Genomic DNA, 25,027 nt, shown 5'->3' on the forward strand with positions numbered 1-25,027 from the left:
AGGAGCCCCATTGTGAGGAAGGAAGACACATATGTGATGGCAAAACCAAAGAAATGAGCGGGAGCATAAGTAGGTATATGTGCACTGTATAGGAGCACTTTCACACTGCGGCCACTTCAGACAAAACCCAAGATAAAGAAAATAACAAAATGAGAAAATACCCTGTAGTACATAAATAATGATAGTAATAGAACTTGTTAATAACATTAGGTACTTAGTTGACACTATTTTGATCAAAAAAGCATAAAAGTTGGACTACCGCGACAAGGTGACCCAATCGGGATGGTCATATCTCTAGCATTAAAGCCTTAACTTGTGTCAGCCGACCTCAATATTGATAAGGGTAGAGCGAGTTATAGACCCAGTGTGATGGTGCTCATTTTTTTACAGCACTTTGGAATATGTTGGTGTACCTTAAGCAATATTGTGGGGAAACCATCTAAAATCTAGACTAGCAAATGCTCCAGATTGTCAAAAGCCATAGTCGCTCATTGGGTATCATTGTTTCCGGGCAGTGATGGGGTTATGGGCTCTAAACCATACAGGCAACATCTACGTCAATCATGTATGTTGCGTTTATTTTTACATCAAGGTACCAGTTTCCTCCTAAATTCCAAATAATCACTAAGAGGTTAGTTTTTTTCTTTAGCAATTGATCTTTTGTTCTTTTGTGTATCTAAAATAGAAAAAAGAGCTGCGTTGCAGGTTAGAAAATGATGTGAAAGAGGTCAATTATTGTGCAAAACTGTGGAATATGTTGGATAAAAAGTATGACCTTTTCTTGCAAAAATAGGAGAGAAATAATTTCTTGAAAATTAAAAAATAAAATAAAAATAATCTCAAGCATAAAGAGTGCAGCACTCATTATTTATTTCTGATTCCATTCCGTGATATTCCAGATTTATTTTACTGCGAATATAAATGTTTCAGACTAAAAAAAAAAATACATACAAATAATGTAATTTTCAGTACACTGTCCATTATTTACCTTAAATTACCCGGTGAATATTAACATTATCCACATTCAATCTCCAGTATTGATAATGTACGTACATAATAAGAAAATTAATTATTGATACGTCGTATATTATTAAAACAAGGTTGTATTATTTTCCAATTAATTTGATTTCCAGCGGCATGGGAATATTATAATAATTACAGACATAAATTTCTGAGTAGCAGCGAACAGATGAGTGGGGGATGGTGGCATGAAAATTCATTATCACCACTTGAACCTAGTTGTTCTCCAACTGGTGCAGAGGTGGCTTCTTTCCTGCCTTTCTTCTGACAGCGCGCACACACACACACACGTTCTCTTCTCCCCCACCGATGTTCATATCCACCGCACAGAACTGCTCGCTCATCCACAATTCACTCTATAAATTGGTCTTCCTAAGGACAGCTCAGCTCTTTCCTCCCGAGTGTGAAGAAGCATGCAGCTTGCAGCAGCACCACTGCACTTTCTCTTAATTATTACATTGAGCAGCAGGTGGAGGGAGTCCTGGGATATAGGGATGCTCTGAAGGACAAAGCCGCCTGCTGGATGTGCAGCTCTCTTTAAGAAGGGGGGAACCGGCATCTTTCTGATTCTTTCACTTATGCTTCGAAAGAACAGAATCCAAGAAACCTTGAAAAAAAGCAAGTAAATGGAGCACAATCATATCTACAACAGCTCTCTCGTGTCTCACAAGTATGGCTGTGGATTGGGATATGTACCCGTTATCTACTACAGTCTCTTGCTTTGTCTAGGATTACCAGGTAAGGGGCATATTTTATATTTTAATTATTTGGAGAGAAAAAAAATTCTCCGGTGTGTACGGTACGGTTCAGAGCCATAGTAACTCTTCGAGCTGTGATAGATAATATCTGCAAGGAACATCTGCATCTACAGGAGGTTAGAGAAAAAAAATGCAAAAAGAGATCATTCGTTTCATGACATTTTTCAAACAAGTATCATCTACCATTTTTCAGATTTGATTGGATAATTTTTTATTATTTATGTGTTTTTATCTGTGAGGTAGAAAGGATTTTTAAAAATGAGCCTTAGAGGGGTTTCTCGATATAGGAAGCATCCACCACCATCAAGTCTGGAACAAGGGGTTCCCATCAACCAGTTTTGGTGGTCACTCGTCAGGATATGAAATGCAACTTTTTATCTGGGAGGTATTAAGGATTCTGAAAAATGGGTCTTAAAAGGGGTTTCTCAACATAGCAAGAAGCAACCACCACCAAGTCTTGATCAAAGGGTGCTCAACTCCAGTTTTGGTGGAGATCTGATCACTCTTCAAGTTATTAAATTCAACTTAGTTGCCTAACTTCACAAATCCAACTAATAGGTCATAAAAGTTTTTCATTAGTAAAATATTATGGGTCAGGGTGTTTTCCCGAATTGCAAAATAACAGATAGTGTGATCATTTTGATAGTTTTCATTTTCAGTGATATCCTTAGTAACACTAGGACATCCTTGGCACCAGAAACCCAATCAGTAGGTCATAAAAGTTCTTTACTAATAGAACATTATGGGTCAAAGTATTTCTCCTGAGGTGCAAAAACACAGTTAGTTTGATAATTTTCAGTGATATGGTTTAGTTCCACTATGACATCCCTGGTAAAAATAGTATAAGGAGTTACCGCCAGTTGGGTGCCACATGCTGAGGCCCCGATAGTCACAGGTGGGAACCAATAATACACGATAGGCATAATTATCAATCAATGCTGTGCAATATCTTTTCATTTTATGCATCTAAATGTAAAAGATAAGAGCTCTAAGAGAACAGTGGGGATCTGGAGTCGAGATGTTGTTATTACAGTTTACGTTAATATCTTGAAGTATTATTGGGTTAAATGATTTTCTGTACCATCCATGACATCAAGATTAAATATCAAGCCCCACACGTTACTCTGTTCAATTTTCTGCTTCCTTGCTCTGTAAGAGATTATGGAGATGAATCAAGAAAACACCATCCTTGATACGTTTTGCAGAGATCCTACAGAGAAGTAATATAAGCAGAGCATCTACAGCGAGCAAGCTCCTGATTGCCTTGTACTCACTCATGTTTTACAGTATCTTGATAATTTCACACACAATGCCTGAAGTTTGTCCCTATCTCAGTAATCTACTTAGTTATGTTTTTCTCAGGGATTCAGTCATTAGACTCCAAAATCTTGAGGAAATTAGATGGACTAAGTCAGGTCAATTATGACTACTCACATGGGTTTGTGCCTTGGATTTCTCTTGGCTCTTTCCAGACAAAAAAGACTTGACGCAATAACCATGTAATTGAATTCATGTTTCACAGTCACCTTAGGGGTGTTTGTACCCTTCATGTCTACAAGAATATGGGCCTTTCTTCTATGGTCTTCTGGAGGTGGTGCAACATGGTATCTGGGGTTGATGGGAGCAACAAGGTGACTCAGTGGTCAGCACTCTTCCCTTACTGTACTAGAGAATTGGGTTCAAATCCCACCAAGGATAACATCTGGAAAGAGTTCTCATTTTGACATGAGTTTGCTCTGGATTCCTCCCACTTCTCCTTTTGACATGGGTTTGCTCTGGATTCCTCCCACTTCTCCTCCTTTTGACATGGGTTTGCTCTGGATTCCTCCCACTTCTCCTCCTTTTGGCATGGGTTTTCTCTAGTTTCCTACCACACCACAAAGACATACTGATAGGAAATTTGTATTGTGAACCCCCATTGTGGACAGTGATGATAATGTCTGCAAAGCTCTAGGTTCTATATAAGAAAACATAAGAATTAAATCTTCATACACCATGCAGGCTTAGTGTGATTGGAGTAGATGACTAACTAATGGTACAGTAGATGCAAAAGAGTTGTTTAAGTCCTTTAAGTGTTATGGGAGGGGATTTTTTCAGTTAACCCTTTTATTATTCATGATTACGCATCTTTTATTATTGTTTAAACTATTGGCTTGCTATCTACAATAGGGTCATTCCATATCAAGTGATCCAAATATGAATATTTTTTTTACCTGACGTCTTTAGATTTTTTGTTTTTTTTGTTTTTATGAAGTACAACTTTAGTTAATTACAAATTAAAAGTTTAGAATTTTTTTCTTCATCAGTTAATTTTTTACAGATTTTTAAAATTTTAAAAAAGCGCTGATTTTGGCCTGGTATGGCTTTACATTTTTTATCATATCTCGGGCTATGATTAAGATATAGAGGTGGGAGAGGTATCATTTTTCTCAGAACGGTACCGGCTTTCATTTAATATGTCACAAGACTATGTTTCTTTATATTTTGTTTTGGTGAAATCAAATTAAACATTTTGATGCGCAATTCTGAAAAAAACGTATGTTTTAAAATTGTGAAAACATGCATGTGTGTTACTTGTGTCCTTGTTTATATTTGTACAAGGATTCAACTTGGGATCTATCAAATTTGTATTTTTTTTTAAGCCTTGAATCATCTGATTTTATGTTTGTGTGAGCTTCTTCCCTTTTTCTTTTCAAATTACAACTTATTGCATCCAGCATTTATATGTAACAATAAAGAAACGCAAAAAACAAATACCAAAGTGCCAGAATAAATACATCTTAATCATCATAACAACTGGCTCAGCATTTTCAACCTGAATTCATTGAACAAGCCAAAAGAAAAAACGTGATCACATCCTCAAGTGTGATTTTCTAAATAGTCTCATCCTGATTATATGTTAAAAACAAGATTAAAAGAACCAATATTTCTACCACCTATTTATACATGGAACAATTTTTTTTCTACTATATCACTAAACATGTCATTTCTGAAGTGTTTAAGAAGAATAGTCCAGTAGTTAAATCCTCGTACTATAAAATATGAACTAATCAAACAATTAATAGTAGGTTTTTACACTGGCCTGTTATCATCAATGTGTCCCTTCTGGAGGATGAAATGTCATCTTGTCCATAAGCGCTCACTAGCAATGGCCGTTTCCTTCTGTGTCGGAGTATGTGCGGCCTGTCATGGTGCTCGGCTCCACCTGAGTTATATCTGATTTTTGTTCACTTTTACAATGTCTGGTTTTCTTGGATACACAAAGGACGGCGCTGGACCAGAAGGTGCAGAAGAGTCACTTCTACGTCTTCATTTTCACAATCTTTGGAGAGTCCAGTAGCCGTCAGCGCTAATCATATTCACAGGTCACATCGCCAGTTGTGTCATCCATTGCCGATCTTGTGCCGCCTTCTACCACCTCATGGACGTCACTGTCTTTATTTCCACTACATGGGATGACAGTCCGGTATTGCTGAGTCCCTGTGATGGGTTCTGCTTCCTGTAACCGATATAACAAACTCTCCTCCTCTTCGTAGTCCTGGTTTGAACAATACATGAACTGGATGTTAAGAGTATTTTTCTCCCTCCATTTGAGGAGTTGCCTGGGTGATAAGATTTGGTGTGAATACGGCCTCTGGAGGCCCGAGCTGCCGGCCTGTCATCTGCTCTGCAGTCACCGTCTACCCCTGGTCATTCTCAGGTTGGGCCCTAACAAAGCTTCTCCTCTGTCCTCTCCTGCTTCTAACTCTAACATAATAAAATAATACAGGAATAGCTAACAATCATGGATTATTTGGTAAATACGGACCCCACACTTCTACACCACAGGCTGAACAGACCTGAAATCAAGATTTTTGAACGGACACTGTAATAGTTTTATTTTTTAAAAATTTAAAATATGATCCCATCACGATCCCAGCTTGTATTTTGGTGGCTAGGAGCATAACAGGCACATGTGCAGTTTTTGAAATATTTAAATTAAACGTTTTTTTTGGAAATGGGTTTTAAAGTTTTGCGCTTGCGTTCGCATAGGTAAATTATTATCAAAGATACTCTTGTGATATATCTGGTGAAAGCATGTACAGTTCTGAGTAGAATGGTGTTTATTTTGTTTCTCTATCTCTTTTCTAGCCTGAGTTATGAGGAGAAATGTAAGGGCAGGCAACACCGAAATTCGCACTTTTTCCGAACTTTGAAAATCAATAAAAAATAAAAAAAAATATCTAGAATTTTTTTTTCTTCACATTTTGCATTCTCTGACAAACTATTACCAAATACCAAAATCTCAAAAGAATTAAAAATATAGTGGTAAAAATCATTGGTTCACTTGACATGGAATGACCCAATATGAAGGACGTTACTGTATGTAAAATATCTGGTTACTTTGACTCTGCTGCCTGGTTAGTTCTATCCATGTGTAGTTTTAGTTCTTGACACTGAAAGTTCTCAGTGTGAGATTTCATATTTATCCATTACTGATATTTTTCTTTCTATTTCCTATCTCTGATGTATGGTCACTGCATTTTCAAACAATCTCATATCATAGACAATGTAGTAAACTTACTTGTAGTCTGCAATTCACGTTACATAAAAAATGTTGTAGTCTTACGCTACAAAGAGTTGGCCATTGTGGTGTCACTGTTCTAATTTTCTGTCCACTGCCTGTTGTCAAGTTTAATTTTACTTTAGCAGCAGAGAAGCAGAGTTGGATTACAAGAAATTGGAGTGGGTCTTTCTCTCTTTGCTCTTGCTCTCCTGTCTGTCAAACTGCATAAAAACATAACAGAGACGCAGGTTTTCAGTTCGACACCAGCAAACCATTGGAAAATAGTAGGAGTAATGCATGCTTAGACTTGAAGGAAAGAAAGTTTCTGAACATACGGCAGAATACTGATGAAGAAAAACTCCACTCAATAAGAATGATCAACACGTGAATCAAAATATTTTCTGGGCATATTATATCGACATCTGCAACAAGCTCGGAAAGATGAGGACAACAGCTTCTTGTTTTTTTTTACAGGCTTTGTTTGAAAGGACAGATGTGTTTTAAATGTAAAACCCAACCTGGTATATTCATGGGGCTCATTGCAAATAGCAAAACAGACCATATTTATGATACAGAAATTGCATCTTCATATCTTTTACACAACTAAGCAATGCCGTCCCCTAGAGGGAAGAATTCCTGAACATGCAAGTAAAAGTTTAGGGACGGGAGTCAAACTATGGAGGGTCAGGCACTTTGTTCTAGAGCCACATTCAGTGACAATTCTACCCAATGTTTCATTAATAGCCTAACCAGACTCTGCACTCTACACTATTTGCATAACACAGCCATTCTCATTCACTTTGAATAAGCCACATGCAAAGCAAATACTGTAAGTGTTGTTCTGCAACAGCTGCTTATACATCTGTTAAATAATATATATAATAGTAGAGATGAGCGGATTGAATGTGTGAGTTGAATTTTTGATTTTGAGATTCGATTCATGGATCGCAAAAAAAACCTGCCAGACACTATTTCCCACAATGCAGAAGCATCAGAGAGTGAGAAAATGTCATTTTGTATTGGTGCACATGCCCACCCATAATACCCTGCAGCTAGGACATCTTACAGATTATCATACCTTGTACAGTGGTGATCAGTACCTGGGCCATCACAGATCAGCCATTCCCAGTGGAGCAGTCACTCTCCATCTCCTGAATCACTGGGTAAGTCTCTCTCCAGTAGAATGTAAGCTCTTGTAGTGAGGGAGGTGCTCACTTTCTCTGTCATATTGATTGAAAGCTCTTATGGTCAGTGAGGTCTTCTCTCTCCTTTAGAGTGTAATCTCTTATGGTCAGTGGGCTCCTCTCTCCTGTAGAGTGTAAATTCTTATTGTCAGTGAGGCGCTCTCCATCCAGTAGAGTGTAAGCTCTTATGGTCAGTGAGGTCCTCTCTATCCAGTAGAGTGTAAGCTCTTATGATCAGTGGGGTCCTCTCTCTCCTGTAGAATGTAAGCTCTTATGGTCAGTGGAGTCTTATCTCTCTCCTGTAGAGTGTAATCTCTTTTGGTCAGTGAGGTCCTATCTCAGTCTCCTGTAAAGTGTAATCTCTTATGGCCAGTGAGGTCCTCTTTCTCTCTCCTGTAGAGTGTTAGCTCTTATGGTCAGGGAGGTCCTCTCTTTCTCCTGTAGAGAATAAGCTCTTATGCCCAGTGAGGTCTTCTCTCTCTCTCCTGTAGAGTGTTAGCTCCTATTATCAGTGAGGTTCTATCTCTCTCTCCTGTAGAGCATAAGCTCTTAAGGTCAATGGTGTCCTCTCTCTGAGTCACCTGTAGAGTGTAAGCTCTTATTATCAATGGGATCCTCTCTCTTTTGAAGGGTGTAAGATCCTATGTTCAGCAGGCCCTCTCTTTCTCTGTCCTATAGATTGGAAGCTTATATGGTCGGTAAGGTCTTATCTCTATTTCTCTCTCTCCTGTAGAGTGTAATCTCTTATGGTTAGTGGTTACTCTCCTTCTCTACTGCAGAGTGTAAGCTTTTATGGTTTGCAAAGTTTTCACTTTCTCTCCTCATCGCCACGTCTATTTATTGAGCAATTTCAACTTCCCAGTAGTCAGATTTGAGCAAATTTACTCCCCACAATTGAAAATTTTGGGGAAAATTCTGCAGATTTGAATTTCAAAAGATCCGCTCCTCTCTAGCTAATAACACAGGGGGACTTTTTAATTACTCCACTTACATTTCTAATCAAAGCAATTAAGAAAGAAGTACATAATGAAACTTCAAATAGGTCAGATGAGAGAGAGAGAAGTCCGTCATGATGACCCACCAACTTTATATTGTTATAACCTTTTAGCCCCTTATTATCTTTATTTAGACCCAAACTAATTCATTTATTCAGGGTACCTCCATTCAGAATAGTTCAGTGCCTGATTTTATGATGTAATTGTTCTGTATACATTTGCATTATTGAGGTCTGTTGGGATTTCCTTCTGTATTTCGTGCACTAGAAAATAATGAAACCCTGAGGCAACGATGATGAATACTATTAACAATGGATAATCTAGATTTGCCAGTCTTCTAGATGCCGTAATTTAAAAGGAAGCCATGAGTGTGAACAGAGACTTATGGTTTATTCACACAATGTGGTTAAATTGTGTGCACCCATAATGTAAATGGAGTCTAAAGGTAAAATGCACATCTAGATTTTTCTACTTTGAAAATCTGCTGCATATTACAGTACCAGCGACGCAAATCAGTTTATATTAAATCACTTCCACACTCTTCAGAAAAAAAAATCTATAGCGGAAATTGACCAACGCTGCTTATTTTAAATTCCTCAGCCTGTGAATTTAGGCCCAGCAAATCCACAACATTTCTGCACCCAAAGTTGTGGAAAAGTCCAATGTTGGCACAAGACAAACAAGAAAACATTGATGGGGGAAAGGACATTCCAATCCTAATAAACCTAATGGGGTTCCCACTCCTCCTCTTTTAACCCTAGTTGGGGACTAGGTATTTCAATTTCACCACCAATCGATTTGCTTAGAATCAATTTTATTTTTTAAATTCAGCAAATCTGGCAAATTAAAATTGCTAAAGATTTTTCTCATTTCTAATATATATAAATACAATGGGTATGAAATATCTACACACCCCTGTTAAACTACTAGGTTTTAGTCATGTAGAAAAGTATACCAAAAAGAAAAATTGCAAAACAAAAGAAATGAGCCGGACTATAAGCTGGTATACATGCAAAATGTAAGAGAACATTCAAATTATGTCCACTAAACAGGCAAAACCCAAGAAAAAACAAAAATAAGTAAATAGTAGTAGTACTTGTAAATAACATAGGGTACTTAATTAGGGCTATTATGATCAAAAAAGCATAAAAGACACAACATGGTGTACCCATCAGGATGTCATGATGGGTACAGCTTGTTGTGGAAAAAATGATAGGAAATGATAGGAAAATGATAGGAAAATGATAGGAAATTATAGGAAAAAATGGAAGCAGCACAATGGTGTTGGATCAAATCACGTGCAGTTTAATTGCCCATATGGCGACGTTTCTCAAGAAAGGTCCACAATTTTGGACCAAAACGTCGCCATATGGGCAATTAAACTGCACGTGATTTGATCCAACACCGTTGTGCTGATTCCATTTTTTCTGGATATATTTACAAGGTTTGGTACATACCTATGAAACTTTTGCACCCTAGAACTGTTTTTGTGCTGCTTTTTGTTTTTTTCTCTAGATAGATAGATAGATAGAGAGATAGATAGATAGACACACACACGTTGTCAAAATTGTTGGTACCCCTCGTTTAATGACAGAAAATCCCACAATGGTCACAGACATAACTTGAATCTGACAAGAGTAATAATAAATTAAAAATCTATGAAAATGAGCAACTGAAAGTCAGACATTGCTTTTCAACCATGCTTCCACAGAATTATTACAAAAATAAAACTCATGAAATAGGCCTGGACAGAAATGACGGTACCCCAGAAAATAATGTGACAAAAGGACATGTTAAATCACGGTGTGTCCACTAACTAGCATCACAGGTGTCTACAATCTTGGAATCAGTGAGTGGGCTTGTATATAGGGCTACAGATACTCAGTGTGCTGTGTGGTGACATGGTGTGTATCACACTCAACATGGACCAGAGAAAGCGAAGGAAAGAGTTGTCTCAGGAGATTAGAAAGAAAATTCTAGACAAACATGTTAAAGGTAAAAGTTATAAGACCATCTCCAAGCAGCTTGTTGTTCCTGTGACTACAGTTGCACATATTATTCAGAAATTTAAGATCCATGGGACTGTAGCCAACCTCCCTGGACGTGGCCGCAGGAGGAAAACTGATGACAAATCAAAGAGACGGATAATACGAATGGTAACAAAAGAGACCAGAAAAACTTCAAAACAGATTGAAGGTGAACTTCAAGCTCCAGAAACATCAGTGTCAGATCGCACCATCTGTCGTTGCCTGTGCCAAAGTGGACTTCTCTGGAGACGACCAAGGAGGACACCATTGTTAAAAAAAAAATCATAAAAAAGCCAGACTGGAATTTGCCAAACTTCATGTTGACAAGCCACAAAGCTTCTGGGAATGTCCTATGGACAGATGAGACAAAATTGGAACTTTTTGGCAAGGCACATCAGCTCTATGTCACAGACGGAAAAATAAAACATATCAAGAAAAGAACACAGTTCCAACTGTGAAACATGGAGGAGGCTCTGTTATGTTCTAGGGCTGCTTTGCTGCATCTGGCAAAGGGTGTCTAAAATATGTGCAGGTTACTCTCCACAAGGAGAAATGTTACTACTTGGATCACGGTCAGACGCCTCTCACATAGTCAAACCAGATCTCATACTTTGCACTGACGAGGGGCAGTACCCCGAAACACAATGTCTGCAAATGAAGATTCTGGTTTGGCTTTTATCCTAAGTCATGTGACAAGGCTCGTTAAAGGGTCGACATTGACTGTTAGGATTGCTACTTCCAATAGGTGGCACTAGAGTTCAAGTCCTCTTCCTCTCTGAAGAGACTATTTGCAGGGTACAATGAAATCTCAAGACTATCAAAGGATTCTAGAGAGAAATGTGCTGCCCAGTGTCAGAAAGCTTGGTCTCAGTCGCAGGTCATGGGTCTTGCAACAGGATAATGACCCAAAACACACAGCTAAAAACAGTCAAGAATGGCTAAGAGGATAACATTGGACTATTCTGAAGTGGCCTTCTATGAGCCCTGACCTAAATCCTATTGAGCATCTTTGGAAAGAGCTGAAACATGCCGTCTGGAAAAGGCAACCATCAAACACGAGACAACTGGAGCAGTGAGGAGTGGATCAAAAAACCTGTCGAGAGGTGCAGAAGTCTCATTGACAGTTACAGGAATCGTTTGATTGCAGTGATTGCCTCAAAAGGTTGTTCAACAAAATATTAAGTTAAGGTACCATCATTTCTGTCCAGGGCTATTTCATGAGTTTTGTTTTTTTTTTTTTATTCTGTGGTAGCATGGTTGAAAAGCAATGTCTGACTTTCATTTGTTCATTTTCATAGATTTTTTATTTATTATTACTTTTGTCATATTCAAATTATTTCTGTGACCATTGTGGGTTTTTCTGTCATTAAACGAGTACCAACAATTTTGGCCACGTGTGTAGATAGATAGATAGATAGATAGATCATAGATAATATATAGATCATAGATAATAGATAAGTAAATAGATAGATGATATCATCACTGCCTGCCTCCTTTGGCCTCACTCAATGGTCCTCTGAGGCCACTCACAAAGATGGCCACACGCTGGACCTCGTCTTCACCCGCCTCTGCTCCCTTACTAATCTCACTAACTCACCCCTCCCTGTCTGACCACAACCTACTGACATTCTCTTCCCTCTCCTCTCCTAGTGTGCAACCCCCACTCCACGAACTCCCTCGCAGAAATCTCAAACATCTCAACTTACAATCACTCTCTGAGTCCCTTCTCCCTCTTACCGACATAGACTCCCTTCATGACACAGATGCTGCTGCTGCTTTTTATAACGCCACAATAACAGAAACGCTCAATTTGGCCGCTCCGCTCATGCATAGCAAAACTCGTACAGTCAACAGGCAGCCCTGGCTGACCAGCCTGACTAAAGAACTGAGACGGGCTTCCAGGATCGCTGAGCGAAGATGGAAGCGATCCCGCTCTGCTGACCACTTCACCGCATTCAAGCAGTCCCTCGCCAGCTTCAAGTCCGCACTCACTGACGCAAAACAAACTTACTTCTCATCTCTCATATCCTCCCTGTCTCACAACCCTAAACAGCTTTTCAACACTTTCAATTCTCTACTCCGTCCCCCTGCACCCCCTCCCTCCCCTCTCATTTCTGCTGAAGACTTTGCCTCTTTCTTTAAACAGAAGATCGATACCATCAGAGAAAGCTTTGACCCACAGCGCCCACTGCCCCTCTTAGCTGCTCACCCCTGCTCCTCCAAAACCAGCTTCTCCACCATGACAGAAGATCAGCTCTCCACCCTCCTGTCAAGATCACACCTCACCACTAGTGTTGAGCGATACTTTCCGATATCGGAAAGTATCGGTATCGGAAAGTATCGGCCGATACCGTCAAAATATCGGATCCAATCCGATACCGATACCCGATCCCAATGCAAGTCAATGGGACGAAAATATCGGAATTAAAATAAACCCTTAATAAACTTGTAGGTTCATTCTACATGAAGGAAAACAACTAAGAATAATGTAGGATGTATTGGGGGACGTGGCGGAGATATTAAAGGGACAGAGGTTTAGCCCAATGTAATAGAATAGCAGGATTTTTTATTTTTTTTTATGAAGTTCGGCGTTAGAAAGAATTTGACTATGTTATTTTTTTTTTTTTTTATGTCAGATATTGATGTTTCACTACTTCCACGCCCTTCACCTTCTTTTTTACTTCTCCCACGCTTTCTTCTTAATTATCCTCATCATCAGCTTCTTTGACATCAACTTCTTCACCTTATTCATCTTCTTCTTCATCTTCTACCTATTATTTTTTGGGTTACATTGTTCATATTCTTTTTATTTTACTATTATCTTCATCATATTCAACTTCTTCATCATATTCTTATTTGTGACAGGCATTCCCGTAGTTGTTATCTATAAAAGTTTGAAGATTACACCTTCCGTTCTGCCTGTCACAAACCAGTTACATTTGTCCGCGTTCAGTTTGGCCTGCAGCATCAGGCTTTATCCAGGGGCACCACGAGGAGGAACGGACTCACCCCCATACACTGCTTAGTCTTCTTCTGCTTATAATTTACATAATATTTTTTTGCTCTGATATTTTGTGTTATGCTTAATGTCCTTCTGCTCTTTGTTCTGCAGCCTCTTGTTCTTCTGCTTCTCGGTCTTCCAGGTCGTCGTCGTCTCCAGGGTCGTCGTCTCCGGGGTCGTCGTCATCGGGGTGGTCTCCGGGGTCGTCGTCATCGGGGTGGTCTTCAGGGTCATCGTCTCCAGGGTCGTCGTCATCACGGTGGTTGTCGTCTCTGGTGTCGTCGTCATCTTAGGGGTGTTCTTCCGGGTCATCGTGTTTAGTCTCTTGAACTTGGAAATGTAGCAGAAGGTACAAGAAGGCTGAGAAAATGCCGAGAACCAGCTGATGGAACTGGAACTCGGATGGCTACCCGAAGGTCCAAGAGCCAATGGAACTACCGAGGACCAGCTGACGTTACTGGAACCCGGTTACTAAGCAGGAGGTACCCGTGCCTGAAAGCACTACCAAGGACCACCTGACGTTGGTGGAACTCGGATACCCAGAGGGAGGCACCTAAGCCAAAGGCTCTGCCCGGAACCAGCTGACGGTACTGGAACCAGGATGGGGAGCAGAAGGTACAAGAGCAAAAGACACTGCCGAGAACCAGCTGATGGTGCTGGAACCCGGATGGGTAGCCGAAGGTCCAAGAGCCAATGGAACTACCGAGGACCAGCTGACGTTACTGGAACCCGGTTACTAAGCAGGAGGTACCCGTGCCTGAAAGCACTACCAAGGACCACCTGACGTTGGTGGAACTCGGATACCCAGAGGGAGGCACCTAAGCCAAAGGCTCTGCCCGGAACCAGCTGACGGTACTGGAACCAGGATGTGGAGCAGAAGGTACAAGAGCAAGTGTCTGCGTGGCTTTTGCAGGACACGTTGCCGGCTGCACAGCAGGGGAACAGCTGGCGGTGCTGGACCCCACTGACACATTGGCGAGGTGTTTGGCTCTGTGCAGCCAGCACTTCCGGACAGCAACGAGCGGTGTTGTAGCCCGGGCTCTGCAGGGGGAGCAGAGTGTAGGCCGAAGCCTACTTGAACCAATTTCAAAGGTAACCTTTAACCCCCCCTCAGGGGTTAGAAAGTAGAAGAGCCACAGCTTATGCAGCAGTAGTGCTGCACAAGTCAAAGGTTGCTCTTTTAATTTCGCTCCTTGCACACGCTGAATGAAACACGTATAACATTTAGCCCTTTATACAGTCAAACTGTGTTGGAGGCGCGAGTTCCCTTTGTAATGAGACGCAGCACAGATGTCAAGAATCCCACCTTGGTGCTGGGTGCAGCCTCCTGAGCGTTGTTATTTGCTGTACAGGAGTCTGCGCTGTCGTGTTATCCCCTGGCCTAGCGCCGTTAGCGCTGCCCATCTTCTGACCTCATTTAATGTTGGCCGGTGCGGTTCGCGATGCCCATGAATCACAGCCCCGCAGTGTATTGACATAGTTTAAACACTGCGGGGCTGGGATTCATGGCCTGGCGCAGTACATATGTTCGCCTCTCGCTTGGGTTCTTACACCCGCTTCAGACTATGCGGCGTCATCTGATCCCTTATCGCATGCCACGGCCATGAAGCCGCACAGTCCGAAGAAGGCGGAAGGAGAGGAGGGACAGGCGAACTGATGCACTGATCCTGCCCATCAATCACACCCTCGCAGTCCCAATAAATAAGACACCGAGGGGCGTTGTGTGGGTCAGGGCGGCCGCAGAGGCGCAGGCAGCCAAACCATGATGCCAGAAGACGGGCAGCGCTACCAAGGGGGTTGCAGCGTGTCATTACAAAGGAAAGTCACACCACCGGGACGGTTAAATGGTCACACAGAGGACACATTGCAGACGTGTTTTCAGTTCCACATGTGCGAGGAGAATACGTTTCTGAGCCACCTTGCACACATGCAGCATTACCGCTGTACAAGGTGGCTGGATAACGTAAAAACGCCTGGGGGAGGGGGGACAGGTTCCCTTCAATTTCAGTTCTTGTGTCTGCGTGGCTTTTGCAGGACACGTTGCCGGCTGCACAGCAGGGGAACAGCTGGCGGTGCTGGACCCCACTGACACATTGGCTGGTGTTTTTCTCTGTGCAGCTAGCACATCTGGGCAAAAACTGGCGGTGTGTTAGAGCCCAGGGACAGCAGGAGGAGGAGCAGGAGGAGGAGGAGCAGGGGGAGGGGAGTGTAGGCCGAAGCCTGCACAGGCGGCAGCTTTGGGTGTGTTGTGTCTGCGTGACTTTTGCAGGACACGTTGCCGGCTACACAGCAGGGGAACAGCTGGCGGTGCTGGACCCCACTGACACATTGGCGAGGTGTTTGGCTCTGTGCAGCCAGCACTTCCGGACAGCAACTAGCGTTGTTGGAGCCCGGGCTCTGCAGGTGGAGCAGAGTGTAGGCCGAAGCCTAATTGAACCGATTTCAAAAGTCACCTTTAACCCCCCCTCAGGGGTTACAAAGTAGAAGAGCCACAGCTTATGCAGCAGCAGTGCTGCGCAAGTCAAAGGTTGCTCTTGTAATTTTTCTCCTTGCACACGCTGAATGGAACACGTATAACATTCAGCCCTTTAGACAGTCAAACTGTGTAATGGAGGCGAGAGTTCCCTTTGTAATGAGACGCAGCACAGGTGTCAAGAATCCCACCTTGGTGCTGGGTGCAGCCTCCCGAGCGTTGTTATTTGCTGTACAGGAGTCTGCGCTGTCGTGTTATCCCCTGGCCTAGCGCCGTTAGCGCTGCCCATCTTCTGACCTCATTTAATGTTGGCCGGTGCGGTTCGCGATGCCCATGAATCACAGCCCCGCAGTGTATTGACATAGTTTAAACACTGCGGGGCTGGGATTCATGGCCTGGCGCAGTACATATGTTCGCCTCTCGCTTGGGTTCTTACACCCGCTTCAGACTATGCGGCGTCATCTGATCCCTTATCGCATGCCACGGCCATGAAGCCGCACAGTCCGAAGAAGGCGGAAGGAGAGGAGGGACAGGCGAACTGATGCACTGATCCTGCCCATCAATCACACCCTCGCAGTCCCAATAAATAAGACACCGAGGGGCGTTGTGTGGGTCAGGGCGGCCGCAGAGGCGCAGGCAGCCAAACCATGATGCCAGAAGACGGGCAGCGCTACCAAGGGGGTTGCAGCGTGTCATTACAAAGGAAAGTCACACCACCGGGACGGTTAAATGGTCACACAGAGGACACATTGCAGACGTGTTTTCAGTTCCACATGTGCGAGGAGAATACGTTTCTGAGCCACCTTGCACACATGCAGCATTACCGCTGTACAAGGTGGCTGGATAACGTAAAAACGCCTGGGGGAGGGGGGACAGGTTCCCTTCAATTTCAGTTCTTGTGTCTGCGTGGCTTTTGCAGGACACGTTGCCGGCTGCACAGCAGGGGAACAGCTGGCGGTGCTGGACCCCACTGACACATTGGCTGGTGTTTTTCTCTGTGCAGCTAGCACATCTGGGCAAAAACTGGCGGTGTGTTAGAGCCCAGGGACAGCAGGAGGAGGAGCAGGAGGAGGAGGAGCAGGGGGAGGGGAGTGTAGGCCGAAGCCTGCACAGGCGGCAGCTTTGGGTGTGTTGTGTCTGCGTGACTTTTGCAGGACACGTTGCCGGCTACACAGCAGGGGAACAGCTGGCGGTGCTGGACCCCACTGACACATTGGCGAGGTGTTTGGCTCTGTGCAGCCAGCACTTCCGGACAGCAACTAGTGTTGTTGGAGCCCGGGCTCTGCAGGTGGAGCAGAGTGTAGGCCGAAGCCTAATTGAACCGATTTCAAAAGTCACCTTTAACCCCCCCTCAGGGGTTACAAAGTAGAAGAGCCACAGCTTATGCAGCAGCAGTGCTGCGCAAGTCAAAGGTTGCTCTTGTAATTTTTCTCCTTGCACACGCTGAATGGAACACGTATAACATTCAGCCCTTTAGACAGTCAAACTGTGTAATGGAGGCGAGAGTTCCCTTTGTAATGAGACGCAGCACAGGTGTCAAGAATCCCACCTTGGTGCTGGGTGCAGCCTCCCGAGCGTTGTTATTTGCTGTACAGGAGTCTGCGCTGTCGTGTTATCCCCTGGCCTAGCGCCGTTAGCGCTGCCCATCTTCTGACCTCATTTAATGTTGGCCGGTGCGGTTCGCGATGCCCATGAATCACAGCCCCGCAGTGTATTGACATAGTTTAAACACTGCGGGGCTGGGATTCATGGCCTGGCGCAGTACATATGTTCGCCTCTCGCTTGGGTTCTTACACCCGCTTCAGACTATGCGGCGTCATCTGATCCCTTATCGCATGCCACGGCCATGAAGCCGCACAGTCCGAAGAAGGCGGAAGGAGAGGAGGGACAGGCGAACTGATGCACTGATCCTGCCCATCAATCACACCCTCGCAGTCCCAATAAATAAGACACCGAGGGGCGTTGTGTGGGTCAGGGCGGCCGCAGAGGCGCAGGCAGCCAAACCATGATGCCAGAAGACGGGCAGCGCTACCAAGGGGGTTGCAGCGTGTCATTACAAAGGAAAGTCACACCACCGGGACGGTTAAATGGTCACACAGAGGACACATTGCAGACGTGTTTTCAGTTCCACATGTGCGAGGAGAATACGTTTCTGAGCCACCTTGCACACATGCAGCATTACCGCTGTACAAGGTGGCTGGATAACGTAAAAACGCCTGGGGGAGGGGGGACAGGTTCCCTTCAATTTCAGTTCTTGTGTCTGCGTGGCTTTTGCAGGACACGTTGCCGGCTGCACAGCAGGGGAACAGCTGGCGGTGCTGGACCCCACTGACACATTGGCTGGTGTTTTTCTCTGTGCAGCTAGCACATCTGGGCAAAAACTGGCGGTGTGTTAGAGCCCAGGGACAGCAGGAGGAGGAGCAGGAGGAGGAGGAGCAGGGGGAGGGGAGTGTAGGCCGAAGCCTGCACAGGCGGCAGCTTTGGGTGTGTTGTGTCTGCGTGACTTTTGCAGGACACGTTGCCGGCTACACAGCAGGGGAACAGCTGGCGGTGCTGGACCCCACTGACACATTGGCGAGGTGTTTGGCTCTGTGCAGCCAGCACTTCCGGACAGCAACTAGCGTTGTTGGAGCCCGGGCTCTGCAGGTGGAGCAGAGTGTAGGCCGAAGCCTAATTGAACCGATTTCAAAAGTCACCTTTAACCCCCCCTCAGGGGTTACAAAGTAGAAGAGCCACAGCTTATGCAGCAGCAGTGCTGCGCAAGTCAAAGGTTGCTCTTGTAATTTTTCTCCTTGCACACGCTGAATGGAACACGTATAACATTCAGCCCTTTAGACAGTCAAACTGTGTAATGGAGGCGAGAGTTCCCTTTGTAATGAGACGCAGCACAGGTGTCAAGAATCCCACCTTGGTGCTGGGTGCAGCCTCCCGAGCGTTGTTATTTGCTGTACAGGAGTCTGCGCTGTCGTGTTATCCCCTGGCCTAGCGCCGTTAGCGCTGCCCATCTTCTGACCTCATTTAATGTTGGCCGGTGCGGTTCGCGATGCCCATGAATCACAGCCCCGCAGTGTATTGACATAGTTTAAACACTGCGGGGCTGGGATTCATGGCCTGGCGCAGTACATATGTTCGCCTCTCGCTTGGGTTCTTACACCCGCTTCAGACTATGCGGCGTCATCTGATCCCTTATCGCATGCCACGGCCATGAAGCCGCACAGTCCGAAGAAGGCGGAAGGAGAGGAGGGACAGGCGAACTGATGCACTGATCCTGCCCATCAATCACACCCTCGCAGTCCCAATAAATAAGACACCGAGGGGCGTTGTGTGGGTCAGGGCGGCCGCAGAGGCGCAGGCAGCCAAACCATGATGCCAGAAGACGGGCAGCGCTACCAAGGGGGTTGCAGCGTGTCATTACAAAGGAAAGTCACACCACCGGGACGGTTAAATGGTCACACAGAGGACACATTGCAGACGTGTTTTCAGTTCCACATGTGCGAGGAGAATACGTTTCTGAGCCACCTTGCACACATGCAGCATTACCGCTGTACAAGGTGGCTGGATAACGTAAAAACGCCTGGGGGAGGGGGGACAGGTTCCCTTCAATTTCAGTTCTTGTGTCTGCGTGGCTTTTGCAGGACACGTTGCCGGCTGCACAGCAGGGGAACAGCTGGCGGTGCTGGACCCCACTGACACATTGGCTGGTGTTTTTCTCTGTGCAGCTAGCACATCTGGGCAAAAACTGGCGGTGTGTTAGAGCCCAGGGACAGCAGGAGGAGGAGCAGGAGGAGGAGGAGCAGGGGGAGGGGAGTGTAGGCCGAAGCCTGCACAGGCGGCAGCTTTGGGTGTGTTGTGTCTGCGTGACTTTTGCAGGACACGTTGCCGGCTACACAGCAGGGGAACAGCTGGCGGTGCTGGACCCCACTGACACATTGGCGAGGTGTTTGGCTCTGTGCAGCCAGCACTTCCGGACAGCAACTAGCGTTGTTGGAGCCCGGGCTCTGCAGGTGGAGCAGAGTGTAGGCCGAAGCCTAATTGAACCGATTTCAAAAGTCACCTTTAACCCCCCCTCAGGGGTTACAAAGTAGAAGAGCCACAGCTTATGCAGCAGCAGTGCTGCGCAAGTCAAAGGTTGCTCTTGTAATTTTTCTCCTTGCACACGCTGAATGGAACACGTATAACATTCAGCCCTTTAGACAGTCAAACTGTGTAATGGAGGCGAGAGTTCCCTTTGTAATGAGACGCAGCACAGGTGTCAAGAATCCCACCTTGGTGCTGGGTGCAGCCTCCCGAGCGTTGTTATTTGCTGTACAGGAGTCTGCGCTGTCGTGTTATCCCCTGGCCTAGCGCCGTTAGCGCTGCCCATCTTCTGACCTCATTTAATGTTGGCCGGTGCGGTTCGCGATGCCCATGAATCACAGCCCCGCAGTGTATTGACATAGTTTAAACACTGCGGGGCTGGGATTCATGGCCTGGCGCAGTACATATGTTCGCCTCTCGCTTGGGTTCTTACACCCGCTTCAGACTATGCGGCGTCATCTGATCCCTTATCGCATGCCACGGCCATGAAGCCGCACAGTCCGAAGAAGGCGGAAGGAGAGGAGGGACAGGCGAACTGATGCACTGATCCTGCCCATCAATCACACCCTCGCAGTCCCAATAAATAAGACACCGAGGGGCGTTGTGTGGGTCAGGGCGGCCGCAGAGGCGCAGGCAGCCAAACCATGATGCCAGAAGACGGGCAGCGCTACCAAGGGGGTTGCAGCGTGTCATTACAAAGGAAAGTCACACCACCGGGACGGTTAAATGGTCACACAGAGGACACATTGCAGACGTGTTTTCAGTTCCACATGTGCGAGGAGAATACGTTTCTGAGCCACCTTGCACACATGCAGCATTACCGCTGTACAAGGTGGCTGGATAACGTAAAAACGCCTGGGGGAGGGGGGACAGGTTCCCTTCAATTTCAGTTCTTGTGTCTGCGTGGCTTTTGCAGGACACGTTGCCGGCTGCACAGCAGGGGAACAGCTGGCGGTGCTGGACCCCACTGACACATTGGCTGGTGTTTTTCTCTGTGCAGCTAGCACATCTGGGCAAAAACTGGCGGTGTGTTAGAGCCCAGGGACAGCAGGAGGAGGAGCAGGAGGAGGAGGAGCAGGGGGAGGGGAGTGTAGGCCGAAGCCTGCACAGGCGGCAGCTTTGGGTGTGTTGTGTCTGCGTGACTTTTGCAGGACACGTTGCCGGCTACACAGCAGGGGAACAGCTGGCGGTGCTGGACCCCACTGACACATTGGCGAGGTGTTTTTCTCTGTGCAGCTAGCAGTACCGGGCCCCAACTGGCGGTGTTGGAGCCCAGGGTCAGCAGGAGGAGCAGGGGGAGCGGAGTGTAGGCCGAAGCCTGCACTCGAGCAAGTTGAAAGGAAACCTTTAACCCCCCCCCCCCCAGGCGTTTGTAGCTGAAAGAGCCATTGTGTACAGCACTAATGCTGGAAAAGGTAAACTTAGCTCTTTTAATTATGGTCCTTGCACATGCGGAACCTAACAGTTATGAAATGTGTCCCCTCACAGCGTTAAACCGTCCGGTAGGTGGAACTTTCCTTTGTCGTGTGACGCAGCACAGCCATCATTTTTACCCCCTTGGCGCCGTGCGCCGCCTCCTCAGCGTTGTTTTAATCTGTCCCGGAGCCTGGGCTGTTAGGTTAGCCCTTGGCCATGCACACATTTTGCGCTGCCCGTCTTCTGACATCATTTGGTGTCAGGCTGGCTGCGCCTGTGCGGGTGCGCTGGCCGAGATCCCGCCTCGCAGTGTCGTCTAATGTAATCCCACCGCGGGCCTGTGATCCGTGCCCGTGCGCAGTGCATATCCTCTCCTCTCACTCCCCTCCCTACGGCTTTTTCAGACTGTGCGGTGTCACGGCCGTGGCATGCTATTAGGGACCAGCTGACATCGCACAGTCTGAAGAAGCCGTAGGGAGGGGAGTGAGAGGAGAGGATATGCACTGCGCACGGGCACGGATCACAGGCCCGCGGTGGGATTACATTAGACGACACTGCGAGGCGGGATCTCGGCCAGCGCACCCGCACAGGCGCAGCCAGCCTGACACCAAATGAGGTCAGAAGACGGGCAGCGCAACATGTGTGCATGGCCAAGGGCTAACCTAACAGCGCAGGCTCCGGGACAGATTAAAACAACGCTGAGGAGGCGGCGCACGGCGCCAAGGGGGTAAAAATGATGGCTGTGCTGCGTCACACGACAAAGGAAAGTTCCACCTACCGGACGGTTTAACGCTGTGTGGGGACACATTTCATAAGTGTTTGGTTCAGCATGTGCAAGGAGCATCACGAAAAGAGGCACTTTTTCCCTTTGCATCATTACTGCTGCACAAGGTGGCTCCTTCAGTAACAAACGCCTGTGGGGGGGGGGGGGGGTCAGGTTCCCTTACATTTAACTTGTTGTGCCTGCGTGGCGGTCGCAGTACACGTTGCCGTATACACAGCAGGGGAACAGCTGGCGGTGCTGAACCCCACTAACACATTGGCGAGGTGTTTGGCTCTGTGCGTACAGCACTTCTGGACGGCAACTGGCGGTGTTGGAGCCCAGGGGCAGGTGGAGGAGGAGGAGGTTGGAGGAGGTAGGAGGAGGTAGGAGGGATTGCCACACACACAGCAGGGGAACAGCTGACGTTACTGAACCCCAATAACAGAGGAGGGACTGTTGACTGTGCGTACAGCACTTCTGGACGGCAACTGGCGGTGTTGAAGCCCAGGGACGGGTGGAGGAGGAGGAGGTTGGAGGAGGTAGGAGGGATTGCCACACACACAGCAGGGGAACAGCTGACGTTACTGAACCCCAATAACAGAGGAGGGACTGTTGACTGTGCGTACAGCACTTCTGGACGGCAACTGGCGGTGTTGGAGCCCAGGGGCAGGTGGAGGAGGAGGAGGTTGGAGGAGGTAGGAGGAGGTAGGAGGGATTGCCACACACACAGCAGGGGAACAGCTGACGTTACTGAACCCCAATAACAGAGGAGGGACTGTTGACTGTGCGTACAGCACTTCTGGACGGCAACTGGCGGTGTTGGAGCCCAGGGACGGGTGGAGGAGGAGGAGGTTGGAGGAGGTAGGAGGGATTGCCACACACACAGCAGGGGAACAGCTGACGTTACTGAACCCCAATAACAGAGGAGGGACTGTTGACTGTGCGTACAGCACTTCTGGACGGCAACTGGCGGTGTTGGAGCCCAGGGGCAGGTGGAGGAGGAGGAGGTTGGAGGAGGTAGGAGGAGGTAGGAGGGATTGCCACACACACAGCAGGGGAACAGCTGACGTTACTGAACCCCAATAACAGAGGAGGGACTGTTGACTGTGCGTACAGCACTTCTGGACGGCAACTGGCGGTGTTGGAGCCCAGGGACGGGTGGAGGAGGAGGAGGTTGGAGGAGGTAGGAGGGATTGCCACACACACAGCAGGGGAACAGCTGACGTTACTGAACCCCAATAACAGAGGAGGGACTGTTGACTGTGCGTACAGCACTTCTGGACGGCAACTGGCGGTGTTGGAGCCCAGGGGCAGGTGGAGGAGGAGGAGGTTGGAGGAGGTAGGAGGAGGTAGGAGGGATTGCCACACACACAGCAGGGGAACAGCTGACGTTACTGAACCCCAATAACAGAGGAGGGACTGTTGACTGTGCGTACAGCACTTCTGGACGGCAACTGGCGGTGTTGGAGCCCAGGGACGGGTGGAGGAGGAGGAGGTTGGAGGAGGTAGGAGGGATTGCCACACACACAGCAGGGGAACAGCTGACGTTACTGAACCCCAATAACAGAGGAGGGACTGTTGACTGTGCGTACAGCACTTCTGGACGGCAACTGGCGGTGTTGGAGCCCAGGGACGGGTGGAGGAGGAGGAGGTTGGAGGAGGTAGGAGGGATTGCCACACACACAGCAGGGGAACAGCTGACGTTACTGAACCCCAATAACAGAGGAGGGACTGTTGACTGTGCGTACAGCACTTCTGGACGGCAACTGGCGGTGTTGAAGCCCAGGGACGGGTGGAGGAGGAGGAGGTTGGAGGAGGTAGGAGGGATTGCCACACACACAGCAGGGGAACAGCTGACGTTACTGAACCCCAATAACAGAGGAGGGACTGTTGACTGTGCGTACAGCACTTCTGGACGGCAACTGGCGGTGTTGGAGCCCAGGGGCAGGTGGAGGAGGAGGAGGTTGGAGGAGGTAGGAGGAGGTAGGAGGGATTGCCACACACACAGCAGGGGAACAGCTGACGTTACTGAACCCCAATAACAGAGGAGGGACTGTTGACTGTGCGTACAGCACTTCTGGACGGCAACTGGCGGTGTTGGAGCCCAGGGACGGGTGGAGGAGGAGGAGGTTGGAGGAGGTAGGAGGGATTGCCACACACACAGCAGGGGAACAGCTGACGTTACTGAACCCCAATAACAGAGGAGGGACTGTTGACTGTGCGTACAGCACTTCTGGACGGCAACTGGCGGTGTTGGAGCCCAGGGACAGGTGGAAAAGCAGAGGAACACAATGTAGGCCGAAGCCTGAGAAAGTCGAAAGGGAACCTTTAACCCCCCCCCAAGGCGTTTGTAGCTGAAAGAGCCAGCTTGTGCAGCACAAAAGATGCAAAAGGAAAAGGTGGCTCTTTTCATCATGCTCCTTGCAAACACAGAACTAAACACTTATAAAATGTGTCCCCTGCAACCGTAAAACCGTCCCGGAGGTGGGACTTTCCTTCGTAATGTGACGCAGCCCAGCCGTCATTCCTACCCCCCCGGCGCCGCGCACCGGCTCCTCAGCGTTGTTTTATTCCGTCAAGGAGCCTGCGCTGTTATGTTATCCCGTGGCCAGGCACACTTAGCGCTGCCCGTCTTCTGGCATCATTTGGTGTCTGGATGGCTGCGCCTGTGCGGCCGCGCTGGCAGAGAGCCCGCCTCGCAGTGTCTTCTGATTTAATCCCACTGGGGGCCTGGGATCCATGGACATGCGCACTGCATATCTGAACC

The 25,027-nt window shown here is 46.8% G+C and overlaps 1 protein-coding gene across 1 annotated transcript in view; it reads left to right on the forward strand.

Moving 5' to 3' along the window:
• Nucleotides 1-1,299: 1,299 nt before the first annotated feature.
• GPR139 (G protein-coupled receptor 139) overlaps nucleotides 1,300-25,027 on the forward strand; it is a 146,235-nt gene continuing 122,507 nt past the window's right edge. Inside the window, exon 1 of the mRNA XM_077273549.1 lies at nucleotides 1,300-1,758. Within this exon, the coding sequence (XP_077129664.1) occupies nucleotides 1,647-1,758 (112 nt within the window). The 5' untranslated portion in view covers nucleotides 1,300-1,646. The remainder of the gene's footprint in view (nucleotides 1,759-25,027) is intronic.

This window comes from Ranitomeya variabilis, chromosome 7 (genome assembly GCF_051348905.1).
Source record: "Ranitomeya variabilis isolate aRanVar5 chromosome 7, aRanVar5.hap1, whole genome shotgun sequence".
NCBI classification, from domain to species: domain Eukaryota; kingdom Metazoa; phylum Chordata; class Amphibia; order Anura; family Dendrobatidae; genus Ranitomeya; species Ranitomeya variabilis.